Source organism: Dermacentor variabilis, chromosome 4 (assembly GCF_050947875.1).
Source record: "Dermacentor variabilis isolate Ectoservices chromosome 4, ASM5094787v1, whole genome shotgun sequence".
Taxonomy (NCBI): domain Eukaryota; kingdom Metazoa; phylum Arthropoda; class Arachnida; order Ixodida; family Ixodidae; genus Dermacentor; species Dermacentor variabilis.
In genome coordinates this window covers 51920195-51936687 of record NC_134571.1, presented here as the reverse complement: position 1 = coordinate 51936687, position 16493 = coordinate 51920195, and the positions used below count along the sequence as shown (strand labels likewise).

Sequence of the window (16493 nt, the reverse complement as noted above, 5' to 3'; positions counted from 1 at the left end):
TAACTAAGAAAAAGGACACGGCCTATCATCGATCCCTGAGAGACTCCTGACATTACAGGTAACACTCCGGATTTCACGCCATTCACTTCCACAAACTGTGTTCTTACTAAATATGATTGAATCCATTTGATAACGTTAATGTTAACGCTGAGACTAAACAGTTTATCAAAAAGTTATGGATGTGGAATGCAGTCGAACACTTTTGAGAAATCAAGGCAAACAGCATCTAACTGGCCTTTCTCGTTAAGTAAGCTTGAAAAATTATGTATGGTTTCGGTGAGTTGGGTAACCGTTGACAATTTTTGCCTAAAACTATGTTGGTTAGGAAGAAAGACATTACCATTTTTGAAGTAATTGAAAGAGCTTTTTGATATCACATGCTCTATAATCTTGCAGCATGTGGAGATAATTGAAATAGGCCTATAGTTTTTGATGCTGTCTGTCGCCAGATTTATAGATACGGACAACTCTAGCAGTCAGCCAATCAGATGGCAATTTGTGCTGCTCTAGGGACGCCTTAAAAATGATACAGATACTTAGATATCCATTCCGCATATGTTTTAAAAATTCAATTGGGATACCATCAGGATTGGCTGATTTTTTTTTTGTGTCTATGTTAAGGAGTTTTGCAAATATTCCCGCCTCAGAGAAAATTATATCTGGCATAAGCAACATACCCTCGGTGCGATCCTCGTCAAAGTCACTGGAAGATGGTTATGATGGCACGAACACAGAATGAAAATATTCGTTATATCTTTCAGCAATTTGTGCACAGTCGTTAATTATATTGCCATCAATACTGACATATTGTATTTGTTCGTGCGACGGAGCAAGGTGACGCCAAAAACGTTGTGGTGAATTTCTCATAAAATTGGGTAATGTCCGCAAGTAAGAGTGTTCCTTTGCCGTCAAAAGCGTATGCTTAAGGGTTTGGGAAAGCTGCAAAATCTCCATTTTGTTCCTCTCTTTATTCCTACTTCTGCGTCTTATTCTTTGTTTAAGCTGAATTATATCGCAGTTAATCCAAGGATTGCGCTTTCTTTACTGCCTTGATTCGTTTTGGTACAAACTTTTGCATACAGTAGTTCACCGTATTCCTAAGTCTATTCCACAAGATGTTGACGTCAGTCGCCCCGTCGAACGAGTACAATGACATTTCAAGACAGTTCAAGATGCTAACATTGTCAACATTGCTATAATCTCTTATATAGATAGTTGGTCTCTTTGAATTTTTCGTCGGGAGGGCTTCCTTTACACAAAGCAAAACCAGTTTATCATCTGAAAGTCGCATCTTTGACGGAAACACTGCAATCTGGTACATTGCTTGAAATGGGCACAAGATCAAGTAAGGATTCTGAGGTCTGTGTAACTCTAGTACTTTCAGTAACTATTTGCATGAGGTCGTAACTGAAAGTGAAGTTTAACAAAGCTTCACAATGTGCAACATCTGTTCTGCCCACTGCAAGATCAGCCCAATCTATTCCCGGTAAATTGAAATCTCCTGCAATAATGACGCGGGTGTTAAAGAAACATTCTATAAAATCTTGAAGGCATTGTAAAAATGAAAGAGGAGCATCCTGAGGTCGATAGACAGCTGCAATAATAAAATGCCTAGAATGGCTAGAACCACTGTTCTGCACCAGATACTTTCAGTATTAGAGCAGTAATCCAAAACGATCAGTTCAATGTCTTCTTTATAAACAACTGCTACGCCTCCACCACTTGTTCCGCGGTTCTTGCAGATCATGATATAACCCGGGATGATTAATTCACAGTCTTTCATTTCGGGGCGCAGCGAAGTTTCTGTGACAACAACGACATTTGGCTTGTACTGCAAAAGAAGGTGTTAAATTTCGACGGTCTTGTTTGCTAGGCTACGAACGTTGATATTAATCAAGTTGAAATCCCTGGGTTTGTTTTCTCTTTGTCACTATGTTGTACGCGAGCTTGACCCTCCCTTACTCACCTTCTCTTGGCACCATTTTTCTTCGTCCCAGATAAACATGATGTTGTCAATCAAAATATTATCACGCACGAGGCGTACCTTCATTTCACTGTCCTTTTCAGCTTTCGCACTTTCTTCTAGGTTTTTACGCTTTCTTAGCGTCACCTCGGAAAAATAATCTGCAACCGAAGTACTGCTGCTCTTTAGCTTTTTGCAGTTCTGGGATATTTTCACCTTTTCGTTGTAGTAAAAAAATCTTACAATAACTGTTCAACATTTATTCGTACATTGTCTCCCAATTCTGTGAATTCTTTCAGCTGTGCTGACTTTTACTCCAAGTTTCTCCTCGAATACATCTCGCAGAACTCTCGTTTTTAATTCATCATTCATTTCACTAGTGCTTTCTGTTATTCCGAAGACAGTTAAGCTATTTCTATGACTTCAATCTTCTAAATCAACCATTCTTTCTGGCTGTACTGTAGAGCTCTACCGATGTTGTTAATTTCTGTTTGAAGGCGCTCTATTTTCCATTCATTTTCCTTTACAGCCCTCATGATCAATTCCATTTCCGATATCTTCTTGTTTATGACCTCTAACTGGTTACAAAAGGAAGCTTGTGTTGTTTTTACTTGTTTTATATCCTCACTCATTAGTTTTTGCCCTTCCAAAATTTCCGCGAGCATTTCTTCAACTGTTTTGAGACCAAGTTTAAGCTCAACATCACCAGACGACAGCATCAACAACATAGAAACAGATCATTCCAGGACACAAGAAGCACGCACTTCGAGGCATGGCAGAACAATAATAAATTTATTGTCACTCCTGAAGCACTTTTCAAGTTTACTAACCTGTAACAACAGAATGGCTGGTTCAGTATTCATGACAGCACTTTTGCCATGCCCAGTAAGGGGTTTTACATTCCAAAGCAACACATGGTCTATGAATGAGCGAGTAGTAGGGGCTCTGGAATACTAATTTAGACCACATGGGTTTCTTTGAAGTGCATCAATACCTAAATATACACAAGCAGTTTTGCATTCCGCCCCATTGGAATGCAGCTGCAACACCCATGATTCAAACCTGTGACCTTGCTGTGAAGCGGGGAATCCAATTTTTTGAGATGAGCAGTTCCATCGAGTGTGTAGCCTGGAAACATCTGTTTTAGTCTGTCCTGTTTGTTACACTGCACCATTCAGCAGAGATTTGAAAAACATTGATGTCAACCACAAATAGCTACCTATATGAGCTTTCCATTATGTGAATGAGAAGAAGGGGGTAGCCAAGGTACCTAATTTTTGTTAGAACCACATGAAGCCAAGGAAAGCACAGGGGAAGTTACTTGTTTTGGTTGAAACATAGAAATGATAAGGCAAGAGAAATGAAAGTGGATGGAAAAACAACTTTCCACCTGTCGGAACCGAACCCAGACATTCAGTATTATGTGTGTGATGCTGTACCAATTAAGCTATGGCAGTGGCTATACGACCGCTCACTTTCTTGGGTATTTGTGTACGGGTGCAAGACCTGGCACTAGGATTAGTAGCTAGCACCCAATGGCGATGGCGATTGATGGGCCACGGTGGCGAAGAAGGGAAACCAAGGGGCTCGATTAATGTTTTATAGTTTGTTGCATAGCAAGCATCTCAACTAAGGCAGCTTAGGTGCCTTCAGGTAGCACATAAGGGTTTATTGGCCAGTTTGTCTGCTTCTATGTTCACATACTTTGTGGCACCTGCAGTTAAAGGAATGTTCCACATCCATCACCATGACCATGAGTGGCACTGGCTAGCACTCCGAGAGCCAGATATTGTACAAAAACATCAAATACTTAAGAATGTGTACGTGAGAACAGCTGTTGCTGTAGCTCAGTCGGCAGAGCATCGTACACATAATGGGGAATATATGGATTTGATTCTCATTGGCAACAAGTTATTTTTCTTTTACATTCGTTTACTTTTACCTAATCATTTCTGCATTTTAAGTAAAGAAACAGTTATATAAACAAGGGTAAAGGGTGCCTCAGAAAGTCTGGCCAACGTTCTGATAGCTGGACCTGATTTTGTCAAAGGCAGCCTTGTCATCCTCGGCAGGTTACATATAAAGGTTTAATTAGTAGGGAATGTCACATGTGATCATTGTCCGTGATGGCTGGCTATAAAGGAAGGCACTGAAAAAAAAAATAAGCACGATCATTTGGTGTTACGAGGCATCGTTGCAGGAAGGGTAATGTTGGAAGACAGGAAGAGAGCGGTGAAGGGGAGGGGGAATGCGGCAGAAAAAAAATAAGAAAAAGAACAACATTACAGACAGTTTGGCTGCGCCAACCACGGAATGCCGTGTGAAAGCACATTTTCATGGACCAAATTAGCCATCTTCTTGCACCTAGTTAGGTATTGCAAAGCCATTATTTGAACAGTCGCTAATCAATCCTTTGCAGTCGCAATGTTGTTGTTAAACTGTTGTTTTATTGCACACATTATGTGCAGTCATGCACACTGGGTTGCATAATGCATACAGGTTTACTCGGTGGACACAGAAGAACAAGGATTGCAGACTTGCACAAAGATCGTTTTGTACTTTTACGTTGTACTGGCCAGTGTTGTCGAGCAGCCTTCGCACTTGCATGAATGGTATGCAAGGGGAAATCATGCACTCTTCTATGCAATTGAGCAGAGGGAGTAGGGCAGGCTTGGGCAGATATTTATACCCATTGCTCACAGAGTACAAAGGCACTTTATAGGAGCGAAGAGTTACACGTTCTACTCGACTTAAATGAAGAGAAGTCTTCAACATTGGGAAAGACCAAAGCCAAGGTCTTGTACATGGGGGCCATGATGCAGCCCAAGTTATTCTTGTGCCAACAGTCTGTCACACACAGAACATGCAAAGCCAAATGTGTTGTCGATGAAGTCACACTTGAAGATGGCCGTTGCAACCATTGCCAAAGACAGACATTGCTTTGGCATACAATGTTGGTATGCAGTGTCCTTGGCTAGACAGGCTTGTCACTGTTCTGTTTCAGCAGCGCGCATGGCATGCTTGTGCAATCTGTCATTCTCCAATCACTTCCATTGTTCTTTGACAGTTTCATTGGCACATTTTAACACCATAAATTGTCGTCTTTGTTGCTGCAGTTGCAATCACTTATCTACATCTTCATCGTCGGTTGACTCCCGCTGCTTCTGTCACCAAGCTCATTGTTGTTCGCTGCACTTGACGCGACAAATCTCTTCTTTAGACATTTCCAATAATGATTCCGATTCACTTTAAATATTTTATCACACATACGCACATAGGTGTATGTGTGAAAAGAAGATACTGTGCATCTGAAACGTGCGTATAAAGAACCATCATACAGGTATGTAGAGGCAAAAACGAGGTTGGTAGGCTAGTAAGTCGAACCCGGCTATATCGAACTTGCAAAAGAACGCTCATCAGTTCGATATAGAGCATACTTCTACATAAGCCTGCTAAAGAATTGGATGTCATAAAAGTACATACCATCTATAAAATCGCTTTATTGATGAAATAGCTTAGTTTCACATGAAATAGTCCTGTATTTTCTCCTGCTTGGGCAGTTTCGCTGCCTGCGATGCACGCACTTCTCCACATTATCTAAGGAGTCGTAGCAGCTGAGGCCGTAACCTTCCACATTTGCGCACAAGCACTGGACGAGTGCAAGTGCACCAATCACCTTGGAGGACGTGGGCAAAGAACCGTCGTTGCTTTCCTCATTGTTCCCTCTTTCACTTGTGCTCGGTGTGATGTCGGCAATGTAGTCTTCGTTTTTGGGTTCTCCTGTGGTCGCAACACCATCATCTGCACTCACAAACTCGTTCAGTTCAAACACAACAGTTCAGTCCAAACTTCGGCAACACCAGCAGCGGCTTCATCGCACTCATCAGAATTTACAGTCATCAACGGGCATGCGGAAGCTGGCACATCTGAAGCAATTTAGGATGAGCCACTTGTACATGGCCGTGCGTATGCATCAGGCACCACGGACACTGGGTCATGAGTTTGTCCGCTTTAGCCCTAATCTCCCCCTTATTCTTCAATATCGTGCTGAGAACGCTGCTCGGAATCTTGCACACTGTGGGGCATCCGACTTCTCACCGCGTTCGACTAATTTATGATTTCGAGCCTCACGGTGAAAGGCGAATTCTGCCGCTTCATCACGGTAACAGTGCGGGAGAAGGCCCACAAAGCGTAAACACAATGAACCCAAAAAGCAGCGAGACAACTCGCACTTGCACCATCTTGCACGACGAGGGCACAAGAGCTTCTGATTGGCTGTCTGAGCAAGCGCTGTGGGCAGACCAGGATCATTTTTTGCAGGGGGGTGTTGACAGCTCACTTGACGCAGTGCAGTCACGGTAGGGAGAGCGGTTCGATGGAGCCGTGCTGCTGTGTTTCCCCGTCACCGCGTGGGAAAGCCAACTTCTGGGAGCACTTTGCCGCCGCTTGATGTTCGATATATCGGGAGTCGCTACTGTTTTTGTTCGATGTAAGCGTACCTTTTGCTATATATATGCTTATTGTAACTATACCATGTTCAGAAATTGTTCGATATAAAGAATAAGTCAATGTAAATAAGTTCGATATATTCGGGTTCGACTGTAGTGCTTTCGCACCAAAAGAAAGAGCAGGGTGAGGAGGTTGTTGGGGAGGGAGAGGGTGAGGAGCCTTCAGAGAACTGGACAGAAACCGTAAGTGTCGTAGGCAACATGTGTTCATGGTTTTAGAAGTATGGTCAAGTCAGCCGATCAGCATCGGGGCAACCCAAGGGACATTTGCTCCTGTTCTGACCGGCTGATCTAAAAAAATGTTGGCAGAATTGTTTCAAGACATGCATATTTCACGCTTTGTCTCTATTTAAAATGTTCTTGCAATAATTTCGCAAGAATTGCCAGAAATTTACGATGAGCTAACTCGTCATCGGCAGTTAAGGGGTTAACATGATGAATATAAGGCCCATTATCAAAACATTGCTTCCTTTGTTTATTTTGAATCCTTTGTCTCTATAAAAGAAGTCATTTTGAAAACTTCTTGTCTGTTACTTTCATGTTCCTTTCTTATGAGAGACTAGCTAATAAGCTAGTTTGGAATAGCACCCCATGGCACTGCACCCAACAGTTCTCAACTAATCCTGTTTGAAACAGTAAAATAAGAAATAGCTCATTTTTTAGCTGTTAAGAAGTAGGTACAAAGGCCCTGTGGAATTATTTTTATTGAGATGTAGCTTTAAAATGCAAATTATAATTTATTGTGGCTGGCACCTTCCAATTGAAGTTATTTGGTTAAGAAAAATTGAACAAACATCAGGGCTAAAATTCAAAGCTTTTCTCTGTCTCATCTTTCTTGTAATTTTGAGGGCATTTAGACACCTTGAACTGCACCTTGCATTAAAATATGAGATTATGTGTTCAGTATGTCAGCTACCTGATGCGACATTTTGTCTTACTCAACATTGTAACTGCCATAGGGACTCGGTGGCTTTGGTGTTCTCCTGCTGAGCATAGGGTTATGGTTTTGCCTACTGACTGCAGCAGCCGCATTCCTATGGGGGCAAAATGCAAAAACATTCGTGTACTTAGATTTAGGTGCACAGTAAAGAAACACAGGTGGTCGAAATTAATTGGGAGCCTTCCACTGAGGCATTGCGTGACTCATAGTCCATGTGTTGCTTTGGGATGTAATTTGATTTGATTTTGAATTAACATTGTTCACACTTGTCGGTGTGAACATGTGAGATATTTGTACAGCATGTGCATGGGGCACCTACGTGGCTTACTTAAGCTGGGAAATCCCTTGTTAATGAGCAAAGTAGCCAATGTTTGTTCTTTCTCCAAATTTTTTCGGAGGCATAAGCGAGCCCAAGTAAACTAGTTGCTATATTTCGTGTTGCTGCTTATAAAACACCTTTTTCTATTCTTTGTGCAGGTCAAATTGTACCTACTGAAGCAGAACACAGGTGAGCCTTCTGCAGAGCCTCCAGCAAAGAAGATAAAGATGGAGAAGCCCGACGGTGAGAAGCAGCCTGATGAAAAGGAGTACTGGCGTGTCAACATCGACCGCTTCCACCAGCACCTCAGGTGGGAACCAATGCCTTGGTTGATGTAAACATGTGTCGAACAAGCCCTTCTCATTCTCTATTTACATCACCACTATAATGCTTCTTATGGTTTACTCTTTTTGCTGCCCGCTGCAGTGTCTTAGCGGCATTGCACCGCTAAGCACGAGGTCACAGGTTCAATTCCCAGTTGCAGGGGCCTTGTTTCGATGGGGGCTAAATGCAGCAACACCCATGTCCTATGCACTGGGGGAATTTTCGTTTATAGTACAGATTTTTTTTACTCTGTGTTTTTCCATATTTCTCTAAGCTTTGTGTCCTAAACTCAATTAAACCATGTAAATAATTGAGAGCAGGCTTTCGCTGAGGGACAGTGCATGCTCTTTGTTGCACTGTAACCTGGAAGGAAATGGCGGAGGTTCCCTCAACATTTTCTGAGGTTTCTTGGGCATTGCTTACATCAAAGAGATGGGCAAAGTCTGCTATAAAAGGTGTGCACACTTCTATCAGGTCACTGAATTGCTCCAATCGCCTGGTTGCTGCTGGTCATAAAATAAGCACCTCATGTTAGCAGGGTCCTGCAAGACATACTGGATGCTTATAACATCTTCGTTCTCTGGTTATTTGCTGGCACTGTAATGTGCTGCTGTCAGATCTAATGAAAACAGCTGAAAGGTGCAATCTGAAAGTTGTTGCAAACACCAGTTGCTGCAGTTCAGTCTCTGTCACTCCCTGTCGCCCCAAGCTTTACAGCAGTAGCTCTTGTGTCTTTTAGCACTTGATTTGTCCAACTTTGATGTACATCCTTGTGTTGTGCTGCAGAACTAGCCAGTTTTACACTTCTGTAGCTTCTGTAACTTCTGTGGCTGCTTCGAGTACATACATTGTGGTTGCTGAAATGTTTTTTCGGCAGTCATGATGGTTGCAAAGCAGTAAAGGTAACAATAAAGAGTTGTATTGCAAGCTTAGTTGGTCTTGCCCAATATCATTACCTTGAGAGCTGGGTTATTTGTTCATTATGGTTAGCATTGACATTGTAGTAAGGTGATCGAAAGTGGCCACTAACTTATCACGCTGAGACGATAGAACCCAAGCCAATTTAAATGGAAGCTAATTGATCTTGTAAATATAATATGTAATGACGCTATTAAAGGAACAGCACATGGAAAAAAACAGACACAGAAATGAAAAATGATCACAATGAATGCTCTTTCAATCTTGTGTTCATTGTGCTTTTTGTAGTGCTGGTTCAGTATTTTGAACCGGCTAGCCTGTTGATTTGCACTAACCATACCAGTACACTGGCTTAGAAGGGTTCACAAGCTCTGCCACATGCATATATTGTTTAAAGGGGCCTTGAAACACTTTGAACATGATAAGTAAACTTAAGTCAGTAGGCAATGTTGTCATGAAGATCTGAGCCAAATATATTATTCAGGTTCATGTGATAGTAGATTGCATGCTCATTCCAGCAACTTCCTGAAATCTCAGTTACATTTTTGTGTTATTTGCTGTGCATATGTAAACACAATGGCTACTGGCCAGATCTTTTTTGATATTGTGACTAGGACGTCCTTCTGCGATAAACGAAAACAAAGAAGCCCACATCATTGTTAGGTTAGCGGCTCCATCTTTTGGAAGAAAACAATATCACTACTAGATCAGTGCTTAAAGGGAAGCTGAAACGGTTTTCAATTTCTATGAATTGCTGGGATTGGGAAGAACAGACCTAATAATTTACGGTTCCGAAATTTTTTTTCGTTTTGTTAATATAACGGGCGGAAATCGCTTTCTAAATCACCCGCGCGGACACGCCCCCATCGCTTCCCGGAGCGCCGGGTGAGGACGTTGGCAGAGGAGAGAACCGGCGAGAGTGACGTCATGGGCGGAGACCGAGCCAACCGAGCTGCGGAGCGGCGTGCTGACATGTGCTGGCATGCCTCTTTCCGTCCTGCGCTTTACTGAACGACGCTACGAGAGATCTGCCGCCGCCGCCGCCGCTCACGTTTGTTTTGCGATTTTCGTAAACTGTTCTTTCCTTCTGTGCTGCGTGAGTGCCTACATCCAAGGGCGCCCAACATGCCCTCGTTCTGTGCAGCATTCGGCTGCGCGAACACAGGCGGGCGAGACGATGTGGTGTTTCACAAATTCCCGAAGGAAAAGAAGCTTTCAGCGCAGTGGGTACGCGCGGTGAGGAGAGATAAGTTCGTGCCGACGAAATCAACTGTGCTGTGCTCGGACCATTTCCGCGACAGTGACTATCATCGGAGCTTGACAACGATGCGGGCAATCGGTATTCCAATTAAATCGGCGCGACTGAAGCCCGGCATTGTTCCGCGCTGTTCCGCATCCCTCTTTTTCCATTGGCTATATCATTTTCACACCTGTGTGTAAACTTCTTGCCTTGTCCAGCCGGTTCGACTCCTTTCTGGGCAAGTGCCACTTCCAGTACTGCCCTGCTGAGGCACACAGTCCTGAATTGTCTTAAACTTGTTACGCACTGCGTGCGCTTCTGTTTTTTCCTAATCTCTTGCACCTCCTGGCAGCACAAGCAGTTCTCTTCATCTTCCATCAATACGCAGCACATGCAGGTGCACCTAGTTTAATGAGAGCGTGATTAGGCCCACATTGATGCACTGGAGAAATACGAACATTTGCAGCCATTAACGTCTGGTAACACAGTTTTAGCGTAGCCGGATAGCCTTACGACAAATGTGAAAATGCGTTGTTGCTAGCGTTGCTATACTCCGTTTCATACATCAAGTGCAACGCTGTGGAGGCTTGAGATACTTCTTGCAGTGGCTGCGTTCGCACTTAGAAAAAGTTCGGTGTTTCTTGACCCGATTTTTCAGAAAGCTTTCCATATATCAGCTCAGTTCGGAATGAAAATAAAAAAAGAATTTACCCATAGAAACCATCCGTGTACTTACACGGCTGCTAACACGTTCTTTTAAAAAAATTTTCTTTTCGGTATTTTTTAATCGCAGCCCGTCGCGGCAGCTTCACGTGCATGCTCGCGCGAGCAAACGCCGCTGGCACGTAGCGAAGCATAGACGGAAATGCGCGCAGTAATAAATTTTGGTGACCGGACTTCGAGCGTAGCTTCCACAGCGATGCACCTGAGGTATCAAATGGAGTGTAGGCTTGCCTAGTGACATTCGACGTACGGTTCAGTTATCGTGTTTACCACACGGCGGTGCTAAAACTGCCTAATATCTTTATGTCAACACTAGCATGGAGCACGCATACCGATTCTTGATCGAGCCACACTCGCAAAGTCGTCGAACCATAGTATGAATATTGCACATATAATACCTCTGGTCATCTCTGGATGTGTATGATAAGCAACTTCCATGACTGTACCTCACAGCACTGCATGTGCGCGCTTTGAAACGCGGCACTTATGTTCGCGATCGTGTATCAACGCTGAAAAAACCACGAGACTTTAGACAAGCAGCGGCAAGGTGCTTGACATCGCGGAATTGCACCCGTGTAAATCTAATGAGAAGTTAGTGCTTCGGCATTCTTCCAGCAGCATGTTCCCAGTTACACTTTAGCGCATTTTTTTCCCGTCATTGCAACGTGCAGCTACATGAAAAAAAAAAAAGAAACATACGTACGAGCTAAGATTTCCAGCGCGCGAGAAGGTGCACACATCGCTCTCGCTGTTGGCACACTCAATATCGTCGTTGACTCTGTTGCCGCCATCGTTTTCCGTATCGGCTGTGGGTTCAAACATGTACGGGGACAATACAAGCTGTCGGAGACAGCGAGAACGTTCCATCTTGCAACTCAGCTATGAAGCCAGAACAGCAGAACCGCGTGCTACCAGAGAGAAAGGAATGGTGCTACGCATTGAAACGGAGACATGCGGCGGCGCCGACCGGCGACTACCGCCAACGACGTCACAGCGGCCCCGACCAATCACGGGCAACAGCGGCGTTCGCGCGATGCCCTGAGGCGCTGGTGCGCGTTTTCTTGGAAAAACAGCCGCTTGCGTTTGTTTCCGCCCTTTTTGAACCAGATATTCGTGTTCAGGGGACTCAAAACTGTAGAATGCCGCAGAGAACTCATTTTTTTCGAAAAGTGTTTCAGCTTCCCTTTAAGCCTCCGTGATGTATTTGACCTCAGAGGATGTGCTGATGCCAAAGTTTGGAGCAGGACTGAACAACATATGGTCCGCAAGCTGCGTGCAGTCCATGAGCAGGTATTTAGCAGCTCGCAGTTGAGTCTACACTTCTAAGGTGTGCTTGTGTTGCAATCAGAGCGTGGCCATAGGATGAGAAAAACATGAATTTTGTCACCAAACACAAAGCATGACATGAACCATTGGTGATGCCAGGCATATTAAAACAAAAAGGCTGTGGAAGCATAGGATCTCTTATTGGTAGCATATAAAAAAGGCGCATGCCCCCTGAAAGTATTCAGGTTATGAACTCTGAGACCACATCATTGGTGTAGGATCGGTAAGTGAACCAAACATGCGCTTTCACAGTAGATATGTTTTGATTTAATGTCGTTAGCACCTGTAAACAGATGCTTATGTTTGATGTGTTGACCTTAATTATCAACTTTGACAAATGCTGTATTTATTTTTGTAAGGCACGTCCATTAAACTTTCTTTAACACGTTCAGGCCTTACACAAGGCATGCATTATGGCTACTCACTGGAGCCTGAAACTGCGCTTTGAATGCTATATAGAGTAATGCAACCACTGGCAGCTGAATATCAACTTATTTGATCAATCGTCCTGATGGCTTCAGCTGCCCTCCATTTCATCCATACTCTAGAGATTCCTGTTACCTTGAACTTCATCATCATCATCAGCCTGGTTACTGCAGGGCAAAGGCCTCTCCCATACTTCTCCAACAACCCCTGTCATCTGTCAACCTTGGACTTACAACTTTTTTCAGCGATGCCCTCTTCATGCTCTAGAAGGCACAATGCAGTTAAACAATGAGCTTGAATCACACTGAATCTATGCTGCGCTCTCTGCCGGAATACAGTGATGATGACAATGATGATGCCATCATCATCAGCACAGTAACTAGTGTCATTTAGTAGTGGCTTGTGGAAATTAACTGGCACACAGTATGGCCTCCCTCCGAGACTGGGCGGCATGTCCAACCTCAGAGGCCAAGCACGCGGGTGTGCACAGATGTTTAGTGGCACTTTTATTCGTGCCTTACACAAGTAAATATGGTACCGTATTTACTTGCATAATGATTGCACTCGCGTGATGATTGCACCCCTGAATTTTGTTGTCAAAATTAGATTTTTTTTTCTTTCCAGCACAATGATCGCACCCCGAACTTGCCACAGCGATATGTTATTTGCCAAGTCTAGCTAATGATGATTGCGCTTACCATCTGTCGAATGCTGCGCGAACGACTCAAGACATACCAAGCAGTCTGCACGCACCAAACAGATTCTTAACCCTTTGAGGGTCGAATTATTTTGAAAAAAACTTTCCCAGGTGGTCAAATTACTTTATTGCGGATCTTGAATGTACAAGAAGTATAAAGTCAGGAATAAATAGTAAAAAGAAAATTAGGAACAGTATTGTGGTGTCAGCATCACTCGGAACTGCAAAATGTTCAATAGTATTTCAGAGTGTGGTACTCTTTGAAACACGGGTCTCCGCACAGCGCCTTATCACAGTCTGCACACCTAAAATGCGTGTATGTTCTTCTCTTGGAGCGACGAATTGTGTTGGCGCACACACGACATCTTCTCTGCGTGCGGCTACCTTAGGCAGAGGCCTGAGGCACCCTCTCGCATAAGCGCGTTGCCGCAGAAAGCGAGAATACCTCGTGAGCGGCAGTGATAAACAAGCTAAGAGCAGCGCCAATCAAGATAGAAATCAACTTCCGCCGCCTCTGCGATTGCGTGCCGACAAAGTGAAAAATAACGTTTCCCGTGCCTCCATTGCGATAACGCGGAGGAACCGAAACCGCAAAAGCGCTTTGCCACTGAGAGCGAGAATACCTTGCAAGCGGCGGTTATAAACAAGCTAAGAGCAGCGCCAATCAAGATAGAAATCAACTTCCACCGCCTCTGCAAGAGAGTGCCGACAACATGCCGACAAAGAGAAAGATGACGTTTTGCACGCCTACGTTGCGATCACGCGGCGAAACCGAAATCGCAAAAGGGGTGTTGCCGTAGTCTGCGCTATGCGCTGAAGCTAGACATCAGTTCTGTTTATCTCCCCAAGGAGATAGCGCAAATTTCAAATGCTTCTTGTAAGTCCTAAGAGGTGGCAGTACCTCCCAGTGAGCACGCATCGTCATTATGGCGCGAAATTTCAAACGGAGGGTCGAAACCGTACCCGTACGGCAAAGACCTTGGGGGACAGAAAACCGCCGCCGTACATGTACGGCAAAAACCTTCAAAGGGTTAAGCAGGTGCCCCATTTCGTTCTTTCATCACTTTCTGCACTTCCATGAAAAAAAAATAAGAAGCTACAACCAAATTTGCCTTGGCTTTATAAATTCTAGGCTTTATAATGGTTGTGATCAGCAGCAACAACAAAAAAGGCACCTTTCAGTTCCTCTCGTCTGCACTCGTGGGCGCGCAAAAAATCGCGAGTGGCAATGATAGTAACCACATTTACCCTGATACGTTGGAAGTTTATCCTATTCATACACCAAAACTTGTAACATGGCTAAGACATTCACCCACCTTTAGCGGAAACATGCTGTATTAGGATAGTAGTGAAGACAAATGCCGCTGTTTTCGCAGCATGCCCGTCATGTGTTTCTATGTCACTGGCAGCTAAGCTCACCCAGCTCTGTTTCTGTCCCCTCAAAGTGGACATGGCTATGTTATTGCTCCAAACTTGCCAATATTAACGATATTATTTATTACTGATGCGGAAGAAACTATTTCAGTGCATGTAATGTACTCACGTGAAGAAAAAAAATCGCGTTCGGCGCCTTCGGCTTGCTCCGCCAGCCACCATTTTTGTATTAGTGTCCTGCACTGTTACAGTGGCAGCCGCCTGTTTGTTGGCCTGTTGTCATCCTGCAGCAAATGCAGGATGAAAAAGAAAATATTTTCACAGAAATTTAACTGGCATAATAATCGCACCCTTGAATTTGCGTCAATTTTTTTAAACAAAAAAGTGTGATCATAATGCGAGTAAATACGGTATTCACTCACATTGCAGTGCATAAGGAATAAGTGTCAGTCAAGGTTATTTGGATTTAGTAACATCGGTGGCAAAAACTTCAATTGAGGCTTTCTGCTAGGTTGATACAAGTGATGTGCCCCTCTTCATTGGCACATTTTAAGGAGTTCATAATAAAGTGACCAAGATTTCGCTGGCCAATTCCTTGACATGCTGCTGACATGACTTGTATCAGTATTAGCATGGAAGACACCACCACTTTTTGTCCATTCTACTTGTGAAAGCAGCAAAGTTTTTATCTACATCACACTTATGAGCTAGTATAGGAATGGCATCATTTTCTATAATTACCAGCAACCAAAGTTTCTCTATTCAAAGGTAAATGTTCATGCATGTGAATAAATCTTTGGAACATGTCAAGAACCTCTTAGTATAATTCTGAATGTGTTTCATGTCATTATTAAATAAGAAAAAGAGTAATCACCTGTGTTAACGTTTTTGGTGACGCGAGAAGACTGCGACTATAGAGTGCAGCTAGTTCTGCATTGAACCACATTATTCACCGTAGCTAAAAGGCATCCAGAGTAAACAGCCCCCTCTTTGGTTCTGTAGAAACCTTTAAAAAAACAAATATAAAAACATGTAGCTAATCATGCCTTGGAAATGACGTTTCTATTTGGAAGTGCCATCGTAGACCCATCAGCACACATGTTTAATAATGACTATGAAAAAGAGGCACCTTCGGTCTTCAAGTGCCAACGTGACAGTACAGAATGTTCTGTGGTCAACAATGAATAACAGCAAACAGACAGCTGCCTTTCCACAAGCAAAATGATTCAACTTTTCTCACTAATGTGCAGCCTGTGGGGCTTCTAGAGAAGGTTGTTTTGGCTTTTGCTCATTTTGAGTTGTGCAGCCCTAGCTAGAGGGATGATAGGTTGAGCATGGGGGGGCGTAGCATTGCATGGGCACAGCTTCCAGCACAGTAGAAACAACAAAAACAAAGGGAAGGCAGTGGGGCAAAGTTTTTTTTACGAATAACTTGACCAGTACAAAGCACACTCGGAAACATTTTGTTGGAAACAATCCCTGAAGAGTTCAGACACAGTCATAAAAGGTGTTTGGAGCTACTTTAATGTCATCGTGGAAGAATGTTATAAAAGGTCACCAATGTTAAGTCTTGATGCTGCTGCTCAAAGCAGAAGCTGCTGACCTTCCTGGCTTAGAGCTACGCACGATGTCACCACTGCAAGAAGGTAATCATAGTAACAAGTCATGGTAATCAGCCATAGAAACTAGACATTACAAAACAGTCAAGTGAGGATAGCCAACACTGTTAATGGTG

At 43.5% G+C, this 16493-nt stretch overlaps 1 protein-coding gene across 1 annotated transcript in view; it reads left to right on the top strand.

Annotated features, from left to right (window-relative positions):
* Polr3C (RNA polymerase III subunit C) overlaps positions 1 to 16493 on the top strand; it is a 43436-nt gene that overhangs the window by 5576 nt on the left and 21367 nt on the right. The window contains exon 5 of the mRNA XM_075689049.1: positions 7889 to 8040. Coding sequence (XP_075545164.1) covers positions 7889 to 8040 — 152 coding nt within the window. The remainder of the gene's footprint in view (positions 1 to 7888; positions 8041 to 16493) is intronic.